General features: G+C 35.0%; 1 protein-coding gene across 4 annotated transcripts; it reads right to left on the bottom strand.

Moving 5' to 3' along the window:
- Positions 1–2,727: 2,727 nt before the first annotated feature.
- Positions 2,728–26,796, bottom strand: LOC133818846 (lysine-specific demethylase JMJ26-like). 4 transcript variants are annotated; one of them, XM_062251948.1, is made up of 13 exons: positions 24,754–26,620; positions 24,504–24,619; positions 23,841–23,940; positions 23,608–23,749; positions 23,333–23,396; positions 22,533–23,247; positions 21,800–22,129; positions 20,394–20,759; positions 19,351–19,423; positions 19,187–19,272; positions 3,712–3,831; positions 3,403–3,464; positions 2,728–3,096 (listed from the first exon to the last, which is right to left on the bottom strand). In XM_062251948.1, exons 1-13 carry the CDS (start codon positions 26,218–26,220, stop codon positions 3,060–3,062), a joined length of 3,678 nt encoding a protein of 1,225 aa, XP_062107932.1. In that variant the 5' UTR covers positions 26,221–26,620; the 3' UTR covers positions 2,728–3,059. The 4 variants fall into 4 exon arrangements, 3 of the variants coding, with proteins under 3 accessions (XP_062107932.1, XP_062107930.1, XP_062107929.1); XR_009886124.1 differs by lacking the exons at positions 2,728–3,096; positions 3,403–3,464 and adding an exon at positions 4,090–4,146 and having other exon boundaries at positions 24,754–26,624; XM_062251946.1 differs by lacking the exons at positions 2,728–3,096; positions 3,403–3,464; positions 3,712–3,831 and adding exons at positions 5,760–9,667; positions 26,688–26,796 and having other exon boundaries at positions 24,754–26,210.
- Positions 26,797–27,041: the final 245 nt, after the last annotated feature.

Below are 27,041 nucleotides of genomic sequence, written 5' to 3'. Positions count from 1 at the left end.
TTTTTAAAATATAATAAAACTATAGGCAATGTTTTGGTTTAATTTTTCTTTTAATATTGTTGACGCGGTTCTTCGCCAACAGGTAATTAAGAAAATAAGAGGAAGGGATTAATGCTTAACTATGAACCGAAACAGATGAATGATCTTTTTGGAAATGGACTGGTGACACAATTACGTTTTTTAGGTGGTTCAAAGGTTAAAATCCTTCTACTCCACCAGACAATATTATTGTTATATGCTTGGTATTCTTTTACAGGGTATTTCCTTATACAATAGAATCCAACCATTTGCAACTCTCAGGGTCTCCATATTTATAGGAGAGGGCACCTGGGAGTTGGTAAGAAGGTCATCCCGTGACCTTCTTACCTATCATGTCACTTCTGTGACATTCATGATTAATTCCTAAAACCTGACACATGAAGTGTGGTCTAATCAATAGGTAAGGGGGATAATGGGCCGCACGGCCCAACCCAGTCGTGGGCACCTGAATACGCACGTTCACGCTGCGTGTCCGAGAAGTCAGGGATATATCAGACACGTGGTGTCTGATATATGCACGTTTACCTTGCGTGGTTGTCTTTATAAAAGGTCACAGCCTCTAACTCTAGCTCGTACCACGAGCTGGATGCTTCACTCGACGTGTGGCCTTCAAAGTCCAGACTCAGTCCTTAGGTGATCTTGGTGAACCTTTTGGATACCCGAGCTAACGAGGTAGGACCTGACGACAACAGCTCCGGTCATGGGGGATCCACGTGACTGATATGATTTAGGCCGTTTCTCAGCTCGCTAATAGCCCGTGGGAAAATTAGGGCGTACAAATATGTTATGTCATTTTTTATATATATAATATTGTTTATTTTTTTAAAAATTTATATGGCAATCATAAAAATATAATAAAATAAAAATAATTAATAAATTTTCTAAATAAAACTAAGCAAGCGTTTATTGCACATTGCTTGCACCTTATATACATAAAAAAATGTTTATGTGATTGATTCTTAGTTTAATAGTTTTTTATTTTTTTAAATTATAAACAATATTTTAGTTTATTTTTTTTAAAATTGTTTATATCATTCTTTTATAATATATGATATTATTTGTTTATTTAAAATTTATATGACAATTAAAAAAATATAATAAAAATAAATTAATATATTTTCTAAATAAACGTGTATTACACGTTACCTAGTATATACACAAAATTAGTTGAGGAATTAATTATTGGAAAATTTACACTTAGTATCTTTTCTTTTTTCTTAATTACAATAATAGCATGAGTTATTTTATTTACAATTATACATTTAGTTTATACGGCTTTTAAACTTATTTCCACTTTCTTCCTTACCATTTTATATGTTTTTCTTTCCTTTTTTTTTAATGTTGCTTTCTTTCTCTCTCTTCTCCTTAACTTCAAAATTTGTTTCCGGCCACATCGCTAGTCGGTTGGGCTCAAGAGTGGTACCATCGCGACATATTCTTCAAGGTGATCATTTTGATATGTGGGAAGCATATGTTTTTTCACTGTCGCTGGAGGAGATGATTAGAATAAAAAGTAATCTTTTAGTTTCTTTTTTATCTTTGGATAGCAAAATAGTATCTAAATTTTAAACTTAAACAAAATTTAATATGCCAAAATATGTATTCTTACTTTACATTTTAAAGATATTATATGTTATTCTAAACAACTTTAAAGCTATTTTATAAATATTTGAAGTAACTTTTTTAAAATAGATTCTTTAGGATATTGTTTGGTAACTTTTAAATAGAGCATAAGAAGACTTTTAGGTAACTCACTAAGTTTGTTGGTTGTTTTAAATTTGTGGCATATCCAAAAATTTAGTCATATAGCAAAAGGCAACTAATTGGTATCTTAAAAGATTTTAAAAGCAACAAAAATTTAGCTTTTAAAAGTAAATATGCAATATACTAAATAGTATCATTTTCTAATAAGTTATTCATGGTAACTTGAAATTATAGGAGTTCTAAAATAGACTTGAAGACAACGTAAAAATATCTTAAATAATAAGACATATATTACACAAGTGACTAAAAAAATCTATTAAAATTTTTCATTTAAAAATTCCCTTGTATGATACTAAATTAATTTTTATTAATAAATTATCTTGTAACTTATTATACTACATGAGAACTCATTACTTTTTGAAATAAACTTAAAAGTTACCAAAATGTATTTTAAATAATAAGATACCATAATATAACATAAAAATAAATAATTGATATATTAAGATAGAGTTTTAGAAGTAACCAAAAGATACTTAAATATTATGAATAAAAAATAAAACTTTTATTAAATAAAAAAATGACTAAAGTTCAAAAAACTGGATTTTTCAATTGTGATACTAGTATTTGTGTAAATAATTTAGTTGAATAAATTTTTGTAAATACTTTAGATTTTAAGTGTATAATTATAAAATTCCCTTAATTATTTTTGTTATTGTTGTGAACCATAAACTTCATTTTTCAAGAGCGCTGCACACTTTAATAGTTATTTATTAAAATCGCTGTTTTATTGTGTTCAAACTTGAAAGTATGGAGGGATCTAAATAAAACATTTCAACAAAATTTCTCTATAAATTAAACAAAGCTCGAAACTTGGTTTACTCTAGCCAACTATTCAACTCAATTAAACAGCACTTGGGATTCAAATTGTGTAGTTTCAGATGTAATGTAATAATTGCTCAGAGAAACCAAAAACGGGAATAAAAATGATACCACAAATTGAGATGGAGCTACTTGAATTGATGATCTTTAATGGCTACACTTTGATTCCAGTCTTACAAGAAAGATCAGCCATTCCTTCCAAAATATTCGCTACAATTTTATCTAGCAGGTACATTATATTGCTTCCTAACATATCTATCTACAAAAGTAGTTTCTCACGAAAGTGAATTCACCTTTCCTTGTGCCACCCAAACTCTCCCAAAACTACTAAACAAAATCAGAGAATCAGCTGCACGAGGACAGAGAGTAGCTTGTTTTGATACAATAAACAACTCCCAAAACGAGAGAAAATTAAACCAGTCAAAAGTTGGAAGTAGTTAGGACTCGGTAATCTTTGACGGAGTTGTTTCAGACCTGAGAATAACCACAACTTCTATTACAACAAAGTAATGAATTTTAAAAAAAAAAAACCAATCCGAATTTATAATTCAAAGTTAAGTTAAGCTGGTATTTCCAACTTCTTTAATAAACTAAAATAGCACCATCACGCTAATATAATAATTTTCTTAATATCCCCTCAATTAGTGAATTGACAGAACCATACCTCAAAAAACAAAATTATTTTACAGAAGTCAACACATTCGAGAAAAATCTAAGCTTGAAACAAGCCTTAAAACAACTTTGCAATAAACATACATACAAAAAGCATGACAAACTAACCTTGCTTCTGGAACCAGAGTTTCCAAAGCTGACGCCATTGCATAAAGGGTCATTTTCCTCACCTACTCAAAAATAGCAAAGTAAAACAGTTAAGTTATAAATTAGTCCTTAAATATACTGTCTACTACATTCTACAAATGACGTAAAATCCTACCATGGGATCCCTCTAAAGAGGGATACATGTGAAAGTAGTCTGATTAAATACAAACAGCAAGAATAGACATAAACCAGATAGCAACATCCTACATGAACCATGGCTCAAATATCCTAATACAATATCTAACCCTGCAACCTGTAAAGATCACGTACCTCCAATTTGTCCTCGTTGGCCTTATGATTTGGCGGAAGTACTCGGAATTCTTCTGATAATCGAATGCACTCACCAACATTTTCTGGCGAGACAAAGTCGAGTGCAACCTTTATGCAGGACTGGGCAAAAAAGAACATGATAACACCCTTTACTTTTTAATGTTTTGAAAGATAGAGAACTAGCATAAACAATTCATAAAATACATGCAGAGAAAACAAATCAACCCCCTAAGACATGTGACATCTGTGTTAATGCAATGAAAAGAAAAAGTGTCCCTACTATGTTATTTATAATGGGTAATTAATTATGTGAATCACATAAGATAATGGATCATGTGCTGATGCAAACAAAAGAGCAAACCAAGTCTGATTCTATACCTACAAGAGAATCCAGCTGTGTGATCTAGCAACCAAACCCTTCTATCTTCGAGCTCACTGCAAATGGCCATGTTGCATAAATATTCCAGCAACTGCAAAAATTAACTCACTCCTCTATCGCTCAAGTTTCTTAGTAAATAAAAGTCCCAACAAGGCAAAACACCTATAGCTCCATGTTGGGCAATCTATAAATCCAACTCAAACCATCAACACAAAAAGTTTATATAAATCTAGAAAAGAAGCGGCCAGAGCTATCAGCACACCAAGGATCCTACCAAAATCTCAATCTTGTTATGTTCCCTACCTTAAATTTCACAAAGCTATTGAACTCACTATAGCATGATGAAATAAGTAGATCAAACAATCCAGCATCCCAACTATTCTCAGCGCCCCCAAATTATAGCCAAAGATGTCAATCTCTGATTTAATTCAGAGAAAGAGAATACTTTGAATTCTTTAGCATTGAAAATCAAAATAACCACCCAAATGCTCAACCAATCCTCTACGCCTTCAAAAATCTTGTTATTTCTTTCAAGCCGAAAAGTGCACAACAAATAGCTAAACAGCATCATTGCACAACTTTTTCCTACCACCCAAGCCTCCTGTATCAGCTTCATGTAGCATAATGTCTTGACAACTACCAGGCCAAATTTAAAGGATATCAAGCTCCATCAACAAGCTGGACCACAATTTCCTAGAATACGGATGATGTAGAAATAGATGATCTAGAAATTCAGTACTATGTATGCAAAGAGTGATAGCTAAAAGCAGACTTCATTTCTGAAGTACCTCGTGAGAATTACGCTTCACCAAGGGACCCAAAGATAGTGATAGACACCCTCCAACAAAAAGAAAAGCTCTACACCAACCATCCAACCTCCTAGCAACTTTACTGACCACCAACTCCCAAAACACAACATTCCACGATTTACCACCCAAAGGCAAACCCATATATTTCAAAGGTGTTTACTAACTTCACACCTAACCAAATTTGCCAGCTCCCAACTCCTTGATGAAGTCCTCTTGAACATTGATGCTTAGAGTACTCCTTCACTTATAATAGTTAAAAAACCATAAACAAAAACAGAAGACTTCCAAAATTTTAAAAAGCTTCTAAAACCAACAATCCTCCATAAAAAATAAAGGATGATCAACAAACTATAGATGTGATACTGTTGTATTGTCTCTGCCCACACCAGAACTTTCATACAGCCCAAGATGAAGCCTTATCCACGAAAGAACTTAACCCATCAGCTATCAATATGAATAAAAAGGGTGACAAAGGACCATTTACACATATACAGTCAAGAGCACCCTGACTACACCAAAAACTATAGAAATGTTTAACATTGAAAGAAATTGATTGTAATATTCTGAGGAACATGTTACAAATATATAGGCTATACAAAATATTCTAACATAAATACAAAATCAAATCTATTTCTAAATATGGAAACTAAAAATATAGTCAGCTAATATACACATGATTTCCTATCTGTCAATACTCCCACTCAAGCTTGACTAATGTTGATGAGCCCAAGCTTGTTTGTTAGGAAATCAAATACTCTTTCAAATAATCCCTTGGTAAGAATATCTACTAGTTGTTGGTCTGTGTGCACGTATCTAATTTTCATCACCCCTCCATCAATTTTCTCCTTAATAAAGTGACGATCCACTTCCACGTATTTTGTTCTATCATAATGTATTGGGTTATGAGCAATACTAATAGTAGATTGATTGTCGCAGTAAAGTTGAACAAAAGCTTCATATTCAATCTTTAACTCCTCCAGTAGTCCCTTTAGCCAAATTATTTCACACACTCCATGGGCCATGGCTCTATATTCTGCTTTTGCACTGCTTCTTACTTCGCCTTCGCCATGTTACCAGGTTGCCCCACAATAAAATACAATAGCCAAATGTAGACTTCCTATCAATAATCAATTCAGTCCAATCTGCTTCAACTATCCGTTCAAGAACTTTCTTGAAAAATAACCATTTGCCTGGTGTTTGCTTTAAATACCTCAACACTCGATACACAACATTGAGAACCTTGGCGAAGGTCATGCATATATTGACTTACTACGCAGCAAACACAATGTCGAGTCTAGTGTGTGAGAGATAAATGAGCTTTCCAACTAACTGTTGGTATCTCCCCTTGGCAACTGGATCTCCTTTGAACATTCGTGCTTTGTCTCCAAGTTCAATTGAAGTTTTGCAAGGTTTACAACCTAGCATTCCAGTTTCTTTTAGAAGATCAAGAGTGTACTTACTTTGTGATAGTCACAAATATTGGGAAAAATTGTATATTATATTTCTATTCAGTGAACATATATTTATAATAAGTGTGAACCAAATCACAAATATATAGAAAATAAATTAGCAAATTAATAAGTTTCCTAGAATAAGAATAGTTGTCAAATCTTTGAATATTTGATAGCCTCACAAGAATCATTCTAAGTTAGGAATGTTCCTAAAAACAGTTTGATTTTCCCACACTCCCCCTCAAGCTGGTTTTAAAATATCCTCCATAGTCAGCTTGCTATTCAAAAAATCAAACTGTTTTTTAAACAATCCTTTTGTGAATACATCAGCTACTTGTTGTTCAGTAGGAATATAAGTCATACACACTGAACCATCCTCTATTTTTTCCTTAATAAAATGCTTGTCCACTTCCACATGTTTTGTACGATCATGCAAAACTAGATTGTGTGAAATTGAGATAGCAGCCTTGTTATCACAATACAACTTCATAGGAGATGACTGTGATACCTTCAATTCTTCAAGTAGCCTTCTTATCCACAAGATCTCACAAATGCCTTGAGCAACAACTCGAAATTCTGCTTCAGCACTACTTCTAGCAACCACACTCTGCTTTTTACTTCTCCATGTAACTAAGTTACCTCCAACAAAGGAACAATAGCCTGAGGTAGACCTTCTATCCACTACACTACCAGCCCAATCCGCATCTGTATAAGTCTCAATTTGTAGATGGCCCCGTGGTTTGAACATGAGTCCTTTCCCAAGTGTTCCCTTTAAGTATCTCAAAATTCTGTAAACAGCTTTGAAGTGTTTCGGTCCAGGTGAGTGTGAGTGCATGAACTGACTTATCATACTCACTGCGAATGCTATATCTGGATGCGTGTGAGATAGATAAATCAGTTTTCCAACCAGCCTTTGATAGCACTCTCTGTCCTTTACATTCTCCTCTTGTGCAGGTTGCAATTTTTCGTGTGGTTCAACCGGTGTTTTAGCGGGCTTACACCCCAACAAACCAGTCTCATTCAGAAGATCAAGGACATATTTACGCTGATTTACAAAGATACCTTCTTTGGACCTAGCAAACTCCATTCCAAGAAAGTATTTTAATACACCCAAATCCTTGATTTCAAATTCTTCAGCCAACTTCTTCTTTAGAGCTTCTAGTTCACAATGATCACTCACTGTTAACACAATATCATCTACATAAACAATTAAGATAGCAACTTTACCTTCCTTGGAATGTTTATATAACATAGTATGATCAACTTGACTTTGAGTGTGTCTGTTGTGTTTTATCACCTTTCCAAAATGCTCAAACCATGCTCTTGGAGACTGTTTAAGTCCGTACAAAGACTTCTTCAGTTTGCACACTTTTCCCCCTTCAAAACTCTTCTCAAAGCCAGAAGGAGGACTCATAAATACCTCTTCTTCCAGATCTCCATTAAGAAATGCATTTTTACATCTAATTGATGTAACAACCATTTAGAGTTCACTGCAAGGGAAAGAAGCACTCGGATAGAGTTTATTTTTGCTACAGGAGCAAATGTTTCTTGATAATCTATCCCATAGGTTTGAGTGAAGCCTTTTGCAACAAGCCTAGATTCATATCTCTCAATACTCCCATCAGCTTTGGTTTTTACTGTAAAAACCCACTTGTAGCCTACAACTTTTTTCTTCTTAGGTAGCCCAACCATCTCTCAAGTATCATTCTATTTTAAGGCATTCATTTATTCAAACACTGTTAATTTCCAAGCTGATTCCTCTAGTGCTTCCTGTATGTTTCTAGGCACAACAAGGTCTGAAATATTTGTGGTAAATGCTCTATGAGTTTCAGACAGTTGGTTATATGAAATATATTTGGCAATAGGGTATTTAGTACAGGCTCGGGTCCCTTTTCTAATGGCAATAGGAAGGTGCAAATCTGGGTTAATGTTTCTTGATGCTACTTCTATAGAAGGCTCGGATTCAGGATTAGTAACACTTGGAGGCAAAGGATGAATAGAATGAGAATTGTTACCTGGAGTATTCAGATAACCATCACTCAGGGCTTCAGATTGATCAGGTTCTGAGATGAGTTGCTGGTCTTTATTTCTTTCAATGACATTCTTTCTAGTATAAACCACAGGCTCAAGATTTTGACGATTTTTAATCAATCGTAGTATTTCTTTATCTGACAGACCAATTTCAGATTCAGTTTCAATAGCTTGAACATCTTGAAGAGAAGGAGAAGCATCCAATATAATATTCGGTATAGGAACAAGTTCCCAAAAATTTGATTCTTCTATATTCTCCCCCTGAATTAAATTTTTCTGGAAATATGAAGTAGTTTCCAAGAAAGAAACATCCATTGAAATATAAAAAAAATTTGTAAGAGGATTGAAACACTTATATCCTTTTTTATTAAGAGGATACCCAAGAACACATTTTTTAGCTCTTGGTTCAAGTTTAGACCTAGACCTTTTAGGAATGTGTACATAAACAGTACAACCAAAAATTTTCAAGGGTAATTCAAAATAAGCCCGAGATTTAGGAAAAACTTTTTGAAACAAGATAAAGGAGTTGTGTATTGTAAAACACGAGTAGGCATCCTGTTAATCAAATAAGAGGCAGTAAGTACAACATCTCCCCACAAATATTTAGGCATATTCATGTAAAGCATCATAGCCCTAGCAACTTCTAACAAATGTTTATTTTTGCGTTCAGCCAAGCCATTTTGTTCAGGGGTGTCAGGACATGAAGATTGATATAATATGCCTTTTCCACTTAAAAAACTGCCTAAAATTTTATTAAAATATTCTGTACCATTATCAGATCTTAAAATGCTGATTTTAGTTTGAAATTGGGTTTCAATCATAGAATAAAAATCGGTAAAAATTTTTGTCACTTCAAATTTTTCTTTCATTAGGTAAACCCAACAAAGACGAGTATGGTCGTCTATAAACGTAACAAACCATTTTTTACCAGAAATTGTGGTGACCTTAGAAGGTCCCCAAACATAACCATAAAAAAGGTAAAATGGTTTAGAAGGACAATAAGATTTTTGGATATAAGATTTACGTTGACTCTTGGCCAGTAAACAACTATCACAATGAAAGAATAATGGATTTAATTTCTTAAATAAACCAGGAAACAAACGTTTTAAATAAGAGAAACTAGGATGGCCCAATTTATAGTGCCAAATCATTATTTGATCATAAACAGTAAAAGAACTAATACTACTAAGTCCTTGAGCAATTTTATTATTAGATAGAATATCCTCAAAATAGTAGAGACCATTACTCATTCTAACACTGCCAATCGTCTTCCCCGAGCTCCAGTCCTGAAAAATACAATGAGATTCATAGAAAATAACACAACAATTAGAATCTCTGGATAATTTACTAACAGACAGGAGATTACTATAAAGTTGGGGAACATGGAGAATAGATTTAAAATCTATTCCCTCAGATATTTTAATTAAACATTTCCCTGCAATTGTTGATAAACTACCATTAACTATTCTAACTTTACTGGTACCTGAACAAGGTTTATAGGATTTAAATATATGTGAGGAATTGGTCATATGGTCAGAGGCTCCGGAATCAATTATCCACAAAGTAGATGTTGAAAGAAAAGAATGGAGAGCATGTTTTTCATTACCTGTATGTGCCACAGAAGCAACATAAATACCAAAGGGTTGCAGAGTGGATTTCAGTAATGTTTGAAGATGCTCCATTTGCTCTTTGGTAAAGGGGCTGGTTTCAACTTCATTTGCTGTAGGTGCTCCACGTCCATGCCCAGATTTGCTCTTCTAGTTTGCTGGTTTTCCATGAATCTGCCAACAAGTCTCACGGGCATGGCGAGGTTTGTTACAAAAGTCGCACCACACCCGTGGTTTCTCATCAAATTTGTTCCAGGCAGGTTTAGAGCTTCTTGCTCCCATATTGGAAGCCAAGGCTGATCCCTCAACAATAGTTCCAGCAGCCTTCTTTCCCAACATAACGTTCCTTCGACTTTCTTCCCTTCTCACCTCAATGAACACCTCACTAATAGGAAGTAGCGGTGATCTACCAATAATTCTCCACCTTACCTCATCAAACTCGACATTAAGGCCAGCCAAGAACTTGTAGATCCGAGTATTCTCAACAGTTTTCTTATGATGTCGTCCATCCTCAGTAGATTTCCATTCATAAGTATCAAAGAGATCAAGATCCTGCCATATTCTTTTAAGAGAAGTGAAATATTTAGTAATAGTATCCTCACCTTGCTTTATGTCACTGAGTTTGAGATTCAACTCAAAAATCTGAGATTGATTCTCCAAGTCGGAATACATCTGATTTACATTGTCCCAGAGTTCCTTAGCAGTTGGGTAACACATGTAGTTGGAGCTGATGTCTTCTTCCATAGAGTTAACAAGCCAAGTCATCACCATAGAGTTCTCTGCGTCCCAGGCAGCGTACGTCGAATCGTCCTCCTTGGGAGTCTTCTTCTCTCCCGTTAGGTAGCCCATCTTCCCACGTCCTCGCATGTACATTCGGATTGACTGAGACCATCTCAAAAAAATTTCACCATTAAGGCAAATGGTGGTGATCTGAACTGGGTGAAATTCAAGGGTAATTTTAGAGGATTCAACAATATTAGGAATGGCTAGAGTGAATTCTTGGGTAACATCTGACATGGTGGTTGAAGGAAATGAAGAAGGCAGAGAGAGAAAAGGTAGGTCTGGCTCTGATACCAAGTAACAAATATTGGGAAAAATTGTATATTATATTTCTATTCAGTGAACATATATTTATACAAGTATATGATAAGTGTGAACCAAATCACAAATATACAGAAAATAAATTAGCAAATTAATAAGTTTCCTAGAATAAGAATAGCTGTCAAATCTTTGAATATTTGACAGCCTTACAAGAATCATTCTAAGTTAGGAATGTTCCTAAAAACAGTTTGATTTTCCCACAGTGATACAGAAATAACCCTTTTACTCCTAGCAAATTCCATACCCAAGAAGTATCTTAGTATTCCCTAATCCTTGACTTCAAATTCCTTGATCAAAACCATCTCTTTGGTATTATTACCAGTGACAATTATATCATCAACATACACAATCAATATAGTTGTTTCTCCTTTTCCCGAGTGTTTAATGAACAGAGTGGTCTGTTTGGCCCTGTGAATAACCAAGACTTTTGATTACTTTTAAAAATCGATTGAACTATGCTCAAAGAGATTGTTTCAAGCCATAGAGTGACTTGTTGAGCTCGCAAACAATCTTGGTACAAGAAGTATCTTCAAATCTCGACAGTTGAGTCATATAAACTTCTTCTAATTCTCCATTTAAGAATGCATTTTTTACATCCAACTGATGTAACTCTCAATCCAGGTTGGCTGCTCGTGAGAGCAAAACTTTGATAGCGTTGAGTTTAGCAATTGGAGCGAACGTTTTAGTATAATCAATCCCATAGGTTTGTGTGAATCCTTTTGCAACTAACCAAGCTTTGTACATTTCGATGGATCCACTTGCGTTGTACTAGACTGTAAACACTCATTTGCATCCTACTACCTTTTTCTCAGGTGGTAATTCTATTAATTTCCAAGTCTCATTTTTCTTAAGGGCTTTCATCTCTTCAAAAACAGCTACTCTTCATTCAAGAATATTAAGTGCTTCTTTGACGTTCCTAGGAATAACAATTTCTAACAAGCTAGAAGTAAAAACTTTAAATGAAGATAACAAATTGGAATAAGAGATGAATTTGGAGATAGGATGTTGAGTGCAAGACCTACTTCTTTTTCTCAAGGCAATAGGAATGTCTAAATTGGTGTTTGAGTGATTATTACCTTACTCGTTTGGAGGAAGAGGATCTACCATCGGGTTGGCTTCTTTCTTGACTATGTTGAGGATTCATGATTTGGTTATTTCTTTGTCGTCTAGAATAAGCACATAGCTCTTGTTGTTGGTTTGGAAGATGTGTATCTGTTTCTATTGACTCTGAAGGTGAGGCAAGATCTTTTGAATTTTGATATGTCAGAGGGTGATCTTTCGAATTTTGATCTGTCGGAGGGTGAGTTGTTACTGGAAGAGAGGATATTGTGGATGTGATGGAATATAAGATTGACTCAGAGGTAGTTCTAATCCCCATAACCACTGAGCTTTATTCTCTTGATAAGTGTTGGTCTCCCCCTCAAGCGAGGTGGGAGAGAAGTAAAGAGTATTTTCAAAAAAATTGACATCCCTAGATATGAAGATTTTTTTTTGTAAGAGAGCAGTAGCATCGATAACCTTTTTAAGTCGGAGAATAACCAATGAAGACATTTTTAATGGCTCTAAGGTCAAGTTTGGTGTGATCCTTAGGGTGAAGATGGACAAAAGCAGTACACCCAAAGGTTTTGACAAGAAGAGTGTTTGAAGATAGATGAGGATAGGAGGTCTATGGAAGAGAATGTGGTGCCCAAAAACCAATTGGACGACTAGGGAGACAATTGATGAGATAAGCAACAGTAAGGATAGCATCTCCCCAAAGGTACTTAGGAACGTTCATAGTAAAAAGTAAGGCTCAGGCAACTTCTAAGAGATGGCGATTCTTACATTCAGCAATGTCATTCTGTTAAGGGGTTTCGACACATGAATTTTGATGAATAAGGCCCTTTTCAGATGGGTAGGGTCTTAAGATAGAATTGAAATATTTTGTCATTATCCGTTTGTAATATACGAATAGATGTCTGAAATTGTGTTAGAATCATGTTATGGAAATTTTGAAACACATGAAATGTATCAAACTTATGTTTGAGGAGATACATCCAAGTAAGACGTGTGTGACCATCAATAAATATGATAAATCATTGATGACCATGGGAAGTAGTGACTTTTGAAGGTCCCCGCAAATCACTCTAAATTAAAGAGAAAGGGTTGGTTGGAATATAATGTTTTTTGAGGGAAAACAACTCGTGTGTGTTTAGCTAATTGACAAATATCACATTGAAAAGAATTATAATTAGGGTAACCATTTAGTACCCTGGGTTTTTGCAAAGTATCATTTTGGTACCGTGTTTATAAATAATGTTTATTTGATACCCTGCATTTTAAAATCGTACATATTTGATACTCCTCATTTTAAATTTGCATATTTGGTACCCTGTATTTTAAAATTGTACATATTTAGTACACTAAACTCAAATTTAATTAATAAAATTTTACCAACTTAATCAAATTACTCTTAATCATACGAGCTACAAATTATATATAACTACTGATAATTTGGTCATATTGACAAAATTTTATCAATTAAGATACAAAATATCTATATTTTCAAAATACAAAGTACCATATGAGTATTATTGAAAACAGAGAGTACCAGAACGATACTTTGCAAAAATAAAAAGTATCAAATAAGTAAATTCCCTCATAATTATTACTTGAAAATAATGATGAAAACAAATTTTAAATATAAAAAACTTGGATGGCCAAGTCAATAATGTCATAACATAATTTTGCTAGAATTTGAAACAAAAACAAAGTTTATTGTAGAAACAGAGTTAGAAGTCAAACTAGATGAACTAGGTTGTGGTATTATTGGTTGACAATTTTCAAAGAAATAAAGTCCACCATGAATTCTAGCATTGTTAATTGTCCTCCCCGATAGTTCCTAAAATTGACAAGAATTTGAAAGAAATTTAGCAAAGCAATTATTATCAATAGTCAACTTACTAATAGAAATTAAATTGCATGTGTAAAGAAGGAACATGGAGGATAGATTTGAAGATTAAATCAGCCGACAATTTAATAGTACAAATTCTTGCATTAGGAGAGACTGAGCCATATGCTATTCTGACACTAGAAGGAATAGAACATAGAGTATAGGATTCAAACAAAGAATATAAACTGATCACATGAGCAAAGGCACCAGAATCAATTATCCATGGTGTTTGAGAGTATGAGAACAGTGGAGACATTACCAAAATGGGAAATAGAGCAGAGGCACTAAAATCAATTATACATGGTGTTTGAGAGTTAGCGAGAACAGTGGAGAAATTACTAGAATGGGAAATAGAGAAAAATGCACTATGAGATCCGGAACCCAAAACCTTTTGCAAATAATATTTTCCTTCAAGTTGGTGGGATGTGATATGAAGAGAGCTGCTACCATGGCTATAAAGAGAGCCCATAGAACCACTAGGCTGAGTTTGGGCCAAGTTGGGAATATTTTCACTAGGCTGAGTTTGGACCAAGTTAGGCCCAATAGTTTGAGAGGACACATCACTCGTGAACATTGCTGAGATAGAGACTTGCGTGACTAAAGCATTTGGAATATAAGTTGTGCATCTGAACTTGCAACTTGGAGAGGAAGCATGGGACTGAGAAGTGCACTGAGAGGATTGGTGCAACTGGACTTGGTCGCCTGAGGAGAGGTCACCTAACTTGCTGGACAGGGAGGCAACAATGGAGGGCTTGGCGAATTCAATGCAGCATACACCATTGTTGAGAAGTGGGTTTCTTAATTAGATGAACCCTAACTCACTAGAGATGATGAGGGCGGCTTGTGATGCACACAGGGCGAGGAATTGGCAGGGAGTGCTCCCCCTGTCCCCGTCCCCGCCCTATCACCGCTTATTCCCCGTCAAGGACGGGGTGGGAAACTCCCTATTGGGGCGAAGAATCCCCATTTATTTAAAAAATAAAATTTAAAATAAAAATCATAAATTAAAATATTAAACACTATCCTAAATAAAATTTAGAATATTAAAAAAATTACTACTATACTACAAAAACACATAAAGAAAGATATAAAATACATATAAAATATTATAAAAATTTAAACGAGATCTCGTTGGGGCGAGGAGTGTTATCCCCATCCCCGCCCCATTTAACATTCGGGAATTGAAAGTTATCCACGTTCCCACCTCGTTCCCCATTTAGACAGGGATTCCCCAGGCAGTAGAGGCGGGTCCACGCGGGGCCCCATCCCCATAGGAAAAATGTGCATCCCTAAGAGCGGCTATGGTAGAGAAAAGAAGAGTTTTAACCTCTGGTTGAGCTGTTCAGTAGAGAGACAAAGAAGACGACAGAGTTGTTGAGATTGCCAGAGATTTCTGTTGAGATCAATTTGAGACAATGTCGCAACTGGAACTATGCAACTAGGACTAAGAACGTTAGACGTGGGATAGGGTCTTGGTCGATTAACAAGGGGACAGAGGCTATCATTGCCGAAGAAGACAACTAGAGCTTGAAATTTTATTTTATTTTTTGCTTTTCGAGGACAAATGTTTAAGATTGATAGAAATTGATTGTATTATTATGAGGAATATGTTACAAATATATAGACTATATAAAATATTCTAGCATAAATACAAAATCAAAACTATTTCTAAATATGGAACCTAAATATATAGCCAACTAATATACACATGATTTCCTATATGTCAATAAAAACACTCATAGCATCTTGGATAGTTTGTTGATGATTCATGTGCAGTACATTGCACGATGACTAGTATGGTTGCAATCATTGACATAGTAACGTCAACTAAGCAATATTGGACTAGTATGGTTGCAATCATTAAGTGGGAAGGTTCAATGAGGTTATTTTTGATATCGTCAACTAAGTATGGTTGCAAGATCAAGTAACATCACCTCTCATTGACATGCTTTCCAACACTTCTCTTCAAGCTGAAAAATGGATGTTATCCATTCCAAGCTGCAAAGATCAATTTACAACCAACTAGTTTTTTTACTGCAGCAACTTTACCAAATCACATGTCTTGTTTTATTTGTTTTTTAAAGCCTCCATCTCTACCTTCATGGCATTTCTACATTCTCGTTCCCCAAATAGTGTTTTCAGGATTGTTATACTATGAAGGCTAGTAAGGAAGGTTCTGTGGTTATGAGGTAGATTTTTGTATGACAAGAAAATATAAAAGGTGTTGAGTACAAGCCCTAGTTCCTTTCCTAAGTGCTATGGATATGTCAAGGTCATCTTCTTTTCAGCTATCTAGATCCTTAGAGTTGAGTGGAGTTCTTACCTCGTCAATCACTAGGTTTGGATTAGATGATTGAGCATGCCCTGGTTGAGAGATTAGCCCTTTCCTTCGTGAATACTCCTAAAGTGGATGCATCTGATATCTTGTGCTATGGGTGAGGAAGACAAATATATTCCCTAAAGATGGGAGAAATAGAGATAATAGAACCTTGTTGGCTTGGCTGGTCAACTTGAACATTAGGTTTGACTATAGGCTCGAATTGAACATGAACAGGTTGCATAGAGGTCAATTTGACAATAAGCTCAAATTGAGCAAGACTAGGACTAGATTCAAACAAAGGCAACTCAAGAAGAAATGATTTCTCTGACAAAAAGTGATTTCTCCCCTGAAGATGAGGATTGTGAAAATATTGGTTTTCCTCAACAAAGGTGACATCGACAAAGACACATGAAATTTTCATGTAAGAGCATGATAACACTTGTAATCCTTGACAAGCAGCCAACAAAGACACATTTGAGAACTCTTGGATCAAGCTTGCTTCTATGTTAAAATGAACATGCACAAATGCAACACAACCAAATATTTTTGGAACCATATTGTAAGCGGTTTAGAAATTAGAATAAAACTTGGCAAAAATTTATGCAAGAGTCAAAGCACCAAGAACTCTTGTGGGAAGCTTATTTATAATGGGAGCGGCAATTAACATTGCCTCTCCCAAATAAGATTTTGGAACAAAAAGGCTTGGGTAGCTGCTAAAAGATGTCCATATTTACACTTGGCTACTCCGTTTTGTTGGCGAATATTAACACAAGATGAATCATGAATGATACCATGTTGAAAAAACAAGGCAAGGGTTCGGTTAAAATAATCTTTGGCATTCTCATCTTGAAATCCCTACCCCAAAATTGTATGTTAATCATGTTGAAAAAGTTTTGAAACAAGGCTCCCATCAAATTTGTTTTCTAGGCAAATGAATCAATTTTCCTCTGCCCTTTAAATGAGTTCACACCACTTGAGACCATTTCAAGCAAATTCTCCCCATTCAGTCAGCAAGCATCCTGAATATTAATTCTCCAGTGGCAGTAGGGATACACATTTTCCCCATGGGGATGGGGACCCACCCTAATGGGGCAGAGAATCCCCGTCTAAATGGGGAACAGAGCAAGGACGGGAATAACTTTCAATCCCCAAATATAAAATGGGACGGGGACGAGGATAGCACTCCCCATCCGACGGAACCCCGTTTAAATTTTTATATATTTTTGTAATATTTTATATGTATTTTATGTGTTTTTGTAGTATAGTAAATTTTTTAATATTTTAAATTTTATTTAGAATAGTGTTTAATATTTTAAATAATAAATATTGTACAATATTTTAATTTAAATATAATTTACGATTTTTATTTGAAAATTTCAATTAAAAAAAAAAATTTAATAAATAGATTCATCGTGAAGATTCCCCACCCCGTCCTCGACGGGGAATAAGTGAGAATGGAGCAGAGACGAAGATTAGAAATATAAATGGGGACAGGAAGAGGCCTGCCAATTCCCTGTTCTGTGTGCATCACTAAGTGGCAGTATACACCCTGGTTTTGATTGGTTGCCTTGTGGTAGTGTTTGTAATTTTAGAAATCACAGACATGATTAATAAGGATGTGGAAAAAAATAGGCGAAGGGTAAAAATAAACACTCTGTTGGTATTAAAGAATGGAGCAGACCAGAGTTCTTTAAAATTTGGGAAAAATCAGCAACGAAGGCAGCAAAAATTAGTTATCAAAGAACAAAGCAAAACAGAGTCCTTTGAAATCTGAGAAAAATCAGCAACGAAGGCTGAAAAAAATGGAACCAAGGAGCCCAAAGCTCCATTACCATGACAAAAAAATGTAATTTGATGCATTACATTAGGTCAAATTACAAATATATATATATAAACATCAGCAGAAGCTAAACTAGCAAAGAATTAATGACAGAAAATCTCCTACGTCAAACTAACTCTCTAAAATCAAGGGATACAATGACTACTAAATCCCATAAGATATAACATTTAATCTCCTAAATTAATTAGAACAAAACCGTGTTTTCCAACATAAACAAGATATTAGACTCTTAATTCTAAAGAGCTAACAATCAGTATCAAGCACCACATGAGAAACAAACTATAAAAACCCACCTATAGTAGTAATGGAACATGCATTCAAAATATTATGGAACAATATCTTCCTTATGACAACCACTGCAAAAAATTAACATTTTGAAGAGGCAATCTTACTTAAATTATTAAATTAATAAACATGACTAGATGTAAGCATGTAACTATAGAAACAAAAAAAAAAAGCATCACTATGAAAGCATAGTAGCAATCCTCCAATTTAAACAACATAGACAACAACCCACTCATACTCATGGAACATGCATTCAAAAAATAATGGGACAATATCTTCCTTATGACAGCCACTGCACAACATTAGCATTTTCAAATCACAATCCCAACTTAAATTTATAAACATGACTGGATGTAAGCATGTAATAAAATATCAACTGTCGAAACAAACAAAACATCATTATGAGAACATACTAGTGATCTTTCAAACTCTTAGATTCTCAAGTAAATTTGGTATTTCCAATACAAGCATTTTACACCCACCTTCAGGACTAAATTAACTTATTGGATTAACACCACAAATTAAATTTAATGTCAATAACAATGTTAAAAAGTAACAACTATCTGTTGCCACAAACAAGAAGCACGCAAAGAAAGCCTACAAGGCTTTCATCTTTACTAGTTAAAATGGTCAAAAGTAAAAGAATAGAGGTTGGTATAGCACCTGCTTCATCAACAAATAAAACAGCTTCGGTACAATAAACATGTAGTGATATTTTACCTTCAAATTTCTGACTTGATGGGGACACCCAGCAGGTATGAAGACAGCATCTCCAAGTTTTTGAACAAATGACCATGGTTCAATTCCTATTAAATAGCATACAAGCACGTAAAAGGGGTGATGAATGAATAGAACCATTATACAGACATCTATAATGAACTAACCATATTCCTCCTTGAGTTTCCTTTTGTGCTCCATAGCCAAATAAATGGTCTGGTCATGTATGGGGTGAATAACCTATGGCACCAAAACAAGCAATAAATAATAAAAAAAATACGCACACCAAAAAAATAAAAATAAATAAACAAACCTCCAGTAAATGAAGGGCATGCAATTATGCAAGTAGAAAAAAATAATAAATTAGCACTAAAGCTCCAATTATGTTTTCCAACTTTGAAGATTTAGAATACAAAAAAATTCACTCCATGCACTGTAAACTCATTAGACATGGTTAAAATTTGTAAGATTTTCAAGGCTGTCCATTTAAACTTGGGTCGAGACAGCCGCTACAGTGATGATCTATAATGCAATACTAGCAGCCCAGCCCAGTCCTCATTATATAAATAAAATGTCTTAAAGGGAATGGTCATTACAGCAAGCCAAACAAATTTAAAGGACATGCCGAGCTTGGCACGTGGCCTACTTTAAACATTAAAATTTCAAGTCAATACTTTCCTTAAATTAGCCTAGCCTCAATGAACCAGCCTGGCCAAAAACCAGTTTGACACAATACAAAACCTAAAAGCTAACCAACCTAGAAACTCCATAAAACACTATAAATTCATTTAGTTCTTTGAAAAAAAATATATGTTTCCGCACAAGCAATAAGAATAAATAATTAAAAACTATTGCAACAAAAAAAGAAAAAAAAAACTATTAAGCATGCTCATACCCTTCCATTTGCATACCATAACAAGGCAGAGTGTGAATGAGTGATGACCATGTTATTTATAATTTAGACAGGAATAATGAGTCAGCTTAAACAAATGCAGCAAGTCTTGAATGGTAAGGTCACCAAATAACACAATCTAATTTCACATATGCAAACACCACCAGAAAAGAAATTAATAATTCTGAATAGTTTAAACACTGAAAATACAAACAGGGATTATAATTATCTTTTGAACCATCAAGCAAGCTAAAAACCTTTCAATCTCACACTTAAGTAAAAGCATACAGTTAATATAACTATTTACTGTGCAATTACCTGTTCTAATGGAGAACAATGAACATGCCTGAATTCTCTGAAGTGCTTTTTCAGATATTCCTGCAGCTTGGGAACATCCTCTCTCCTGAAAATGTCCCAAAGAGCACCACCCTCGGCCATTTCCAAGTTTTGCAACTTCTTTTCACAATTTAGCGAGTGCTCAATACTATCACCACTTTTATCTTGCCCTAACTTTGCCTCTTGCCTCTTCTCAGATTTTTTACCATTAACTTTGTTATCCACAGTCTGATCGTTCCCAAAAATTTCTCTTTGGTCTTGCTCATTGTGCTTCTTTTTCAGGTTTTCTATAACAATAAGTTGTTCAGGTGTGAAGCTCACATCAGCAGTGTGCATCAGAACATTCACCTGAAATATTACCATGCAAAATAATTAACTTCCCTATTTAGAAGAGATACAGGGGAAAATGCTATTGATAATGACCCAGATAACTTCCACAACCTAAGGCTAAAATTGCACTTAATGTTTTCTTTCACAAGAGTATATTATTAACTTATAAGATATGGCAAGGAATTCATAAATGGTCAAACAATTAAATACAAAAAATGTAGAACCATAAGTATTCTACATAACCTGCAATTAGAATAAAGTAATGTTTAAAATGGAGCTAATCACCTTGTAGATGAGGCCATTAACATAAGGTTAGCTGTGATATGCATGTGTAAAGAATCCTAAATTTTGTCCAACACATGGTGGACAAGTGCAGAGAGGTGGGACAAAGAAGATATTAGAGTAAATACAACTCATAAATTATATATACTACACCCCAATTCAAAGAGTCAATAGATAATTGTGTGATTATATAACAAAGGAAAAAAAAACTACGCATTGTCCAAGAAGGCAAATTGTCTTCTCTAGGAAAATATACATATATATATATATATATGAATGATGAAAATTTCAAAAATTATCAGATTTAGTATAATAAGGGAGAGAACCATCACATGATCAGATTCAACATTTTAGACCAACTGCATGCATTAAAAGTATATTAAAAACCCTAGAAGATACAATAGCCTGGCAACTAAATATATTTTGATCCAGATCCCTCTAAAAGTAATAAATACAAATATAAAACATTTACCTAGAAACTATGAAATGCAAACAAGCATTGAAATATCTTTTGATCCCTACAGTACAATGCGATTAAATTGTACTGCAAGGCCAAGTTAGTCTAGAAGATTTATAAAACTACTTTGGTAGCAACTCAAGGGAGAGAACGAGAGAATCGCAGGTCAAGATGTCACCCACCCATTTTTTGGCCCTTCCATTCTGAATCATTAAATTACCACTAATTTTGCAAGTATGTTAAGAAAAAGGACAGAGTTACATATACTCCATGGAAATTCCACGACTTAGAAGATGTATTTTAAGGATAGCCAACATACTGCATCAGACATGTCACAATGAAGCTTGGTTACAGAATCTCCTCGTCCAAGCTCTTGCTGAACACCGTAAGCAATGTATGTCTTGGGCCCCATGTCTGGCTTTATAGCCATCTTGGGCAGTTTGACAGCCAGGTTTAGAAAACCACCATGAGGATGTGTGTATTCCTTAAATGGCAAGCAACTTAAAAACTCCATATTATGACGAGGCAGACGCTCTTCAAATAAATTAGTGGGAGGCCAATCTTTCAGCTTCAGTATTTGAGGCCAGTGTTTAAAATCAAACCGGCCTTCTAAATACCCAGTAAAGAATTGATGGATATTAATGTCTCCCTGCATTTCATTAGAAGTTTTGTATCAACAATTCAAATCAGAATATCAGAAACCATATCACATTTAAAATGAAAGCAATAAGGATATCAACAATCAAGATAAAGGCAAAAAATAAATGAAAAGACAGGATACAAACGTTAAAAACTATTACAATATAAAGAAAGAAAAAGGGAACAAAACTTATGATCCCAATATTTTTTGCATCTTTTGTACAGGCAATTAGATCCTATAAATTTTAACCAGAAAAGAGAATCAAATCACTTAAGAAATCATTACAAGCAAAAGTAATAGTAATCAATTAAGAAAAGCAAAATTAACATCATTGATAAGCAATTAGAAACAAAACAAATTCATTGGTAGCATTATTGGTATTTAATAAAAGAAGTTTGGTTACAAAACTAACCTCACACCAATCCAAGCAATCAATTGCCTTGACTTCCAAATGTTTACTATGCTTGGTATGATTCATCTGACGACATGCTCGCCACATGACCAATGGTTCCCAGCTTAAACCTGAAGTAGTTTCAAGCACATTACTAACAATTACAGGTTCACCTCTACTCCAATGCCACCTGAAATGTTTTAAATCCTCTTGTTGGATTTCTGTGGCCGATGGACAGTACAAATAATTGTCATCAGAATCCTCTCGAGAAGCAGCCTTCCTTACCGTGCCATTGTTCAAATCGCTCACATCCCTTGCACTGTTGCACAAACATTGTTGTCCAGGAGTTTCAGACATGTCAATTAGACTGTAAGTTTCTGCTATTTCTTCTCCTTTCTTTACCAACTCGGAGACAAAATTTTCAGAGAAAATGCACCTCAGTTCCAGGAGACCATCACCGCAACCTTGCATGTCCTTTGGGGGACATGGAATTCTTCCATCATCATTTGCTTTCCACTCAGAGGTTGGCCTTGCACTGTCCGAACAGATAGTGATAGTTTCAGGCTTACCACCATGCAAGTATTCCAAGCCTCTATTAATAAACTGAAAAACAACATCCTCCCCACCTCCGCGCAGGTGTCCATCTTGAATCTCGCGGCAACAAATGAGGCAAAGGTCATATGAGCATCTAGGACAGCTTCTGTGAAAATCAACAATTGAAGTTCTGCAGTTGTTGCTGCCAACAAGGACCGAAAGTGAGAAACCCAAATGATAACTAAACTTTTTTTTTAAAGAATTGTTAGTATATGCAGAGACCCTACCAATATACACGCTCATTTTCAAAGCAACCCGCCTTTTGTATCTCCAGCTCTAACACGGCTATTCCTGCCAATATGGACATCCCATCAAATTTTCATTGTAAAATTTTTCATCCAAGTTTGAAGAAGAAAAACAAAGAACCAACATATTCAAGTCTATTGTGCATTTGTTTCTATCATGACATTTTCAGAGAGCTACACACGTGACCTGAAAAGCCCTTGATGTCCACTAGTAGAAAAGAATGACCTCAGGAGGGAAAAAAATCAAGTTGATATACCTTGTCTTTTAGCCTCTAGCTCTCTTTCAATAACTTGTTCAGCATTTAGTCTTTTCATAAACGGAAGAAGCTGTTGAAGCAAATACCTAGAATACTCAATTTTATCATCATCACTGACATTAACTGTGTTCTCCTTCAATTTCTGCAGCAACACCACTAAACGTTATGCAACTTCACTTATAAAATCAGCTAATTTTGGCATTTATGAAACGCGCAGAAAATGTGGAACTGACCTTGAGGGGTACATCTAAGCGCAAGCAGGATTTGCAGTTACAATTTTCCCTGCATACAGGACATGACTCAGCAATGTCCTCTTCAGGTGTATTAGGATACCTACACAAGGTTATGCCCAATGAAAACAATGGCAACAAAATGCAAAAAAAAAAAAATAAACAGAGTGACAAGAACTGCAAAAGGTAAACATTTATTAGACATCAAAAAATTTATCTTTATGAGAATACCACGTCAGTTGACTACTAAGGATAATGACTACAAAACTTACAAAAGATAAAGACAATAACTGCAAAAGCTAAACATTTATTAGAATAATCTCTGTTCTGCAAGATTGCTACCAGATATATTTCCTTAAAGATTTCAAGTAGATTAGATATAAAAACTCCACAACCCAAGCTGTTACTTAAAAAGCGATATATTGTCCTTTATGTATGACTACCATATTGCATTCAGCATTCATTATTGCAGTTGCTTCAGTAATTTATGTAATGCTATGATGGTCGAACACACTTCACCAAAAAAAAATCCAAGATGAATCATCATGTACAGCAGGAATTATTTTTGCAATTTCAAGACCAATAAAAAGAAGAAATCCAAGACGTGTTTGAAAGGAAAAAAAAAATAGAAACGAAGAAATCAACATATCGCAAATCATTGCATACCAGTTCTCTATGCAAGGTACACAAAACCGCTTTCTCTTACACTTTGTACATCTAACAACCCTGCCTTTGTCGTTCCTTTGACATTGATGGCACATTAAGGATATCTCTTCAACAAACTGTTGAATAAAAAATTATAAGAAGACCTTTGTGCATTAAACTAGCAATCACTAACTAAGTGAACTTTTTTTTATGAGAACTGCCAACAACAACAACAAAGCAAGAAGAAAATATATAATAAGAAACATCTTACTTTTTGGTCCCTCTTTCTTTTATGTGAATCCTCTTGCTCTGAATCTTTTGATTTCCTACGCCTACCCTTTTGGTCATTGTCCAAATTTCCTCCATTTTCATGTGCTTCCTTCAAATCGCCAAACTTCTTCTCTTGATTCAAACTCTCTTTATTTTCCAATAGACCTTCTTTCAAATCCTCCTTTTCATTCCTTACCCCTCTATCCTTAATCTTGTTCATGCGCTTTTTAGATCCCTTATTACACTCATTGTGCACGCCTTCTCCATCTAAATCACCGTTTGATTTATTCTCCAACTCCAACCCCCGAACCACAGCCTTCTTTCCACCTCTTCGACCGCATTTAGCAGTCAAATCACCATCGACATCTTTCGGACCATTTCCTGTTTGATTTTCCTCAACACCTTCATTCTGATCCACTGCCACTTTCCTCTTTCTACGACCCTTCTTTCTTTTATGATCCTCGTCATCTCCATCGATCTCAAATGGATCCGTATACACGACCCTGGTAAGTCTAGTCCTAAGTCGGCTCTTCAGTGTATCATCTCCAGACTCGTCAACAGAACCACCACTAACACCAACCCCTTCAACTTGCTCACTTTCACTGACACCATTCTTCCCATCATCTTCCGCAAGCTTCGGTTTTTTTTCCCCTCTTAAATGAACCACCTTCACCGAACAATCATTCCCCTGACCTTTCTCCTCCAAAAGTTCCGAACTGCCACTCAAACAATTTACTTTCCCAGGCTTTCTTCCTCGTTTCTTGACAGAAGCTTCATTAACAACCACGTCCGCAGCTGAATCGCCAGTTATCGGAACCTTCTTCTTCCTACCACGCTTCTTCTTTCCACCCTCAATACCACAATCAACAGTAAAACTCTCCTTACTTTCCGGCAATTTCTCAGTACTTTCGGAGAGTTTCCCACCATTATCGGACAGTTTCACTTCACCGTCGACACCGCAATCATCAACAATACTCTCCTTACATTCTCGCACTTTATCATTGCTTTCCGAGATTTTCACATCATCTTCCGAAACTTTCTCTTCACCGTCGATACTGCGATCATCAACAAAACCATCCTTGCTATCCGGCATTTGTTCATCACTTTCTGATGTTTTCCCAATAATTTTCAATACTTTCTCATTACTTTTTAGGACTTCCTCTTCACCATAGATACCGCGATCATCGACAAAACTCTCCTTACTTACCCGTATTCTCTCATCACTTTCCGAGACTTTTCCATTACTTTCAGAGACTTTCACTTGATCCTTGATACCGTGATCATCAATATTATTCTCTTTATTTTCCCGCACATTCTGATCACTTTCCGAGACTTTCATCTGATCCTCCATACCTCGACCATCAATAAAACTCTCCTTATCTTCCCGCACCTTATCATGACTTTCAAAGGCTCTCTCTTCAGCCTCCGGCACGGCTTCGTTTGGCGGTGTCTGCATACCTTGCACCATGAACACAAAAATAGCAGGAAACTTTCAGACGATAGAGAGAAAAGGTTTTTGAAACAATGGGTTTGAAATTTTAGGCATAAAGAAGTAGAGGAGAATATATACAATGGCGGATTAGGGGAAAACTCAAAACAGGAAGCGGTAAATTTTGAAATTAAGGCGGCAAAATAGCCCAAATAATAACTCTTATTAAAAATTGGGGATTTAGGGTTTTTGTGACTTTATTTCTCAGACGGTGGATAATGATGATGAATATAATATTTATTTAATGTACGGTTTTACTGCCAACAGACTATGGTGAAGACAGTTTTGTAACTTTCATTTCTCCAGGTACAAAAATCATTGCCTAAATATTACTTGAGAAAATTATTGAATATTCTCTGAGTACTAATTATTTATGGTCCTTAAACAAAACTATTTATGGAATAAATAACATATTTGTAAAGACAAAATAACATAACAGGCAATACGTTTGCTCGGTCATGAAATTTGCCCCCCGCTTGTAGAGTATTTTCTTCACCGTTCATTTTAAAAGTTCTTAATTGATCTAATCGACTGTGGATGAAAGTTATTGTACTTTGTTTATGTTTTCTTGTAAGGAAAGTTATTGTATTTTTATTTTTCTTTTTTTAATTTGCAAAATTGAATATTTCATTAAAATGAAAAATAGTGGAATATAACCAGAACAAAAAAAAGTAGGATAGTCATTTAACACTATGTTTGGTAGAGAGTAAAGATTGGTGGATGGAGAATATTGCCCCTACTAATCTAGTTTTGTTACCCTGTGTGTTTAATTAATATAGTGTTAAACTTGATAAATAAGT

This window comes from Humulus lupulus, chromosome 2 (genome assembly GCF_963169125.1).
Source record: "Humulus lupulus chromosome 2, drHumLupu1.1, whole genome shotgun sequence".
NCBI lineage: Eukaryota > Viridiplantae > Streptophyta > Magnoliopsida > Rosales > Cannabaceae > Humulus > Humulus lupulus.
Note: the sequence above shows the minus strand (reverse complement) of the source record. Positions and strands in the feature narration are given on the sequence as shown.

Excerpts from the sequence above, each read along its gene's own strand:
- LOC133818846 (XM_062251945.1), bottom strand. The coding sequence starts at position 26,220 with ATGGTGCAAGGTATGCAGACACCGCCAAACGAAGCCGTGCCGGAGGCT. Across the intron at positions 24,620-24,753 it reads AAAGAAAGAGGGACCAAAAA|TTTGTTGAAGAGATATCCTT; the intron begins GTAAGATGTTTC and ends TTTATTCAACAG. Across the intron at positions 23,750-23,840 it reads GCTTAGATGTACCCCTCAAG|AAATTGAAGGAGAACACAGT; the intron begins GTCAGTTCCACA and ends GTGTTGCTGCAG.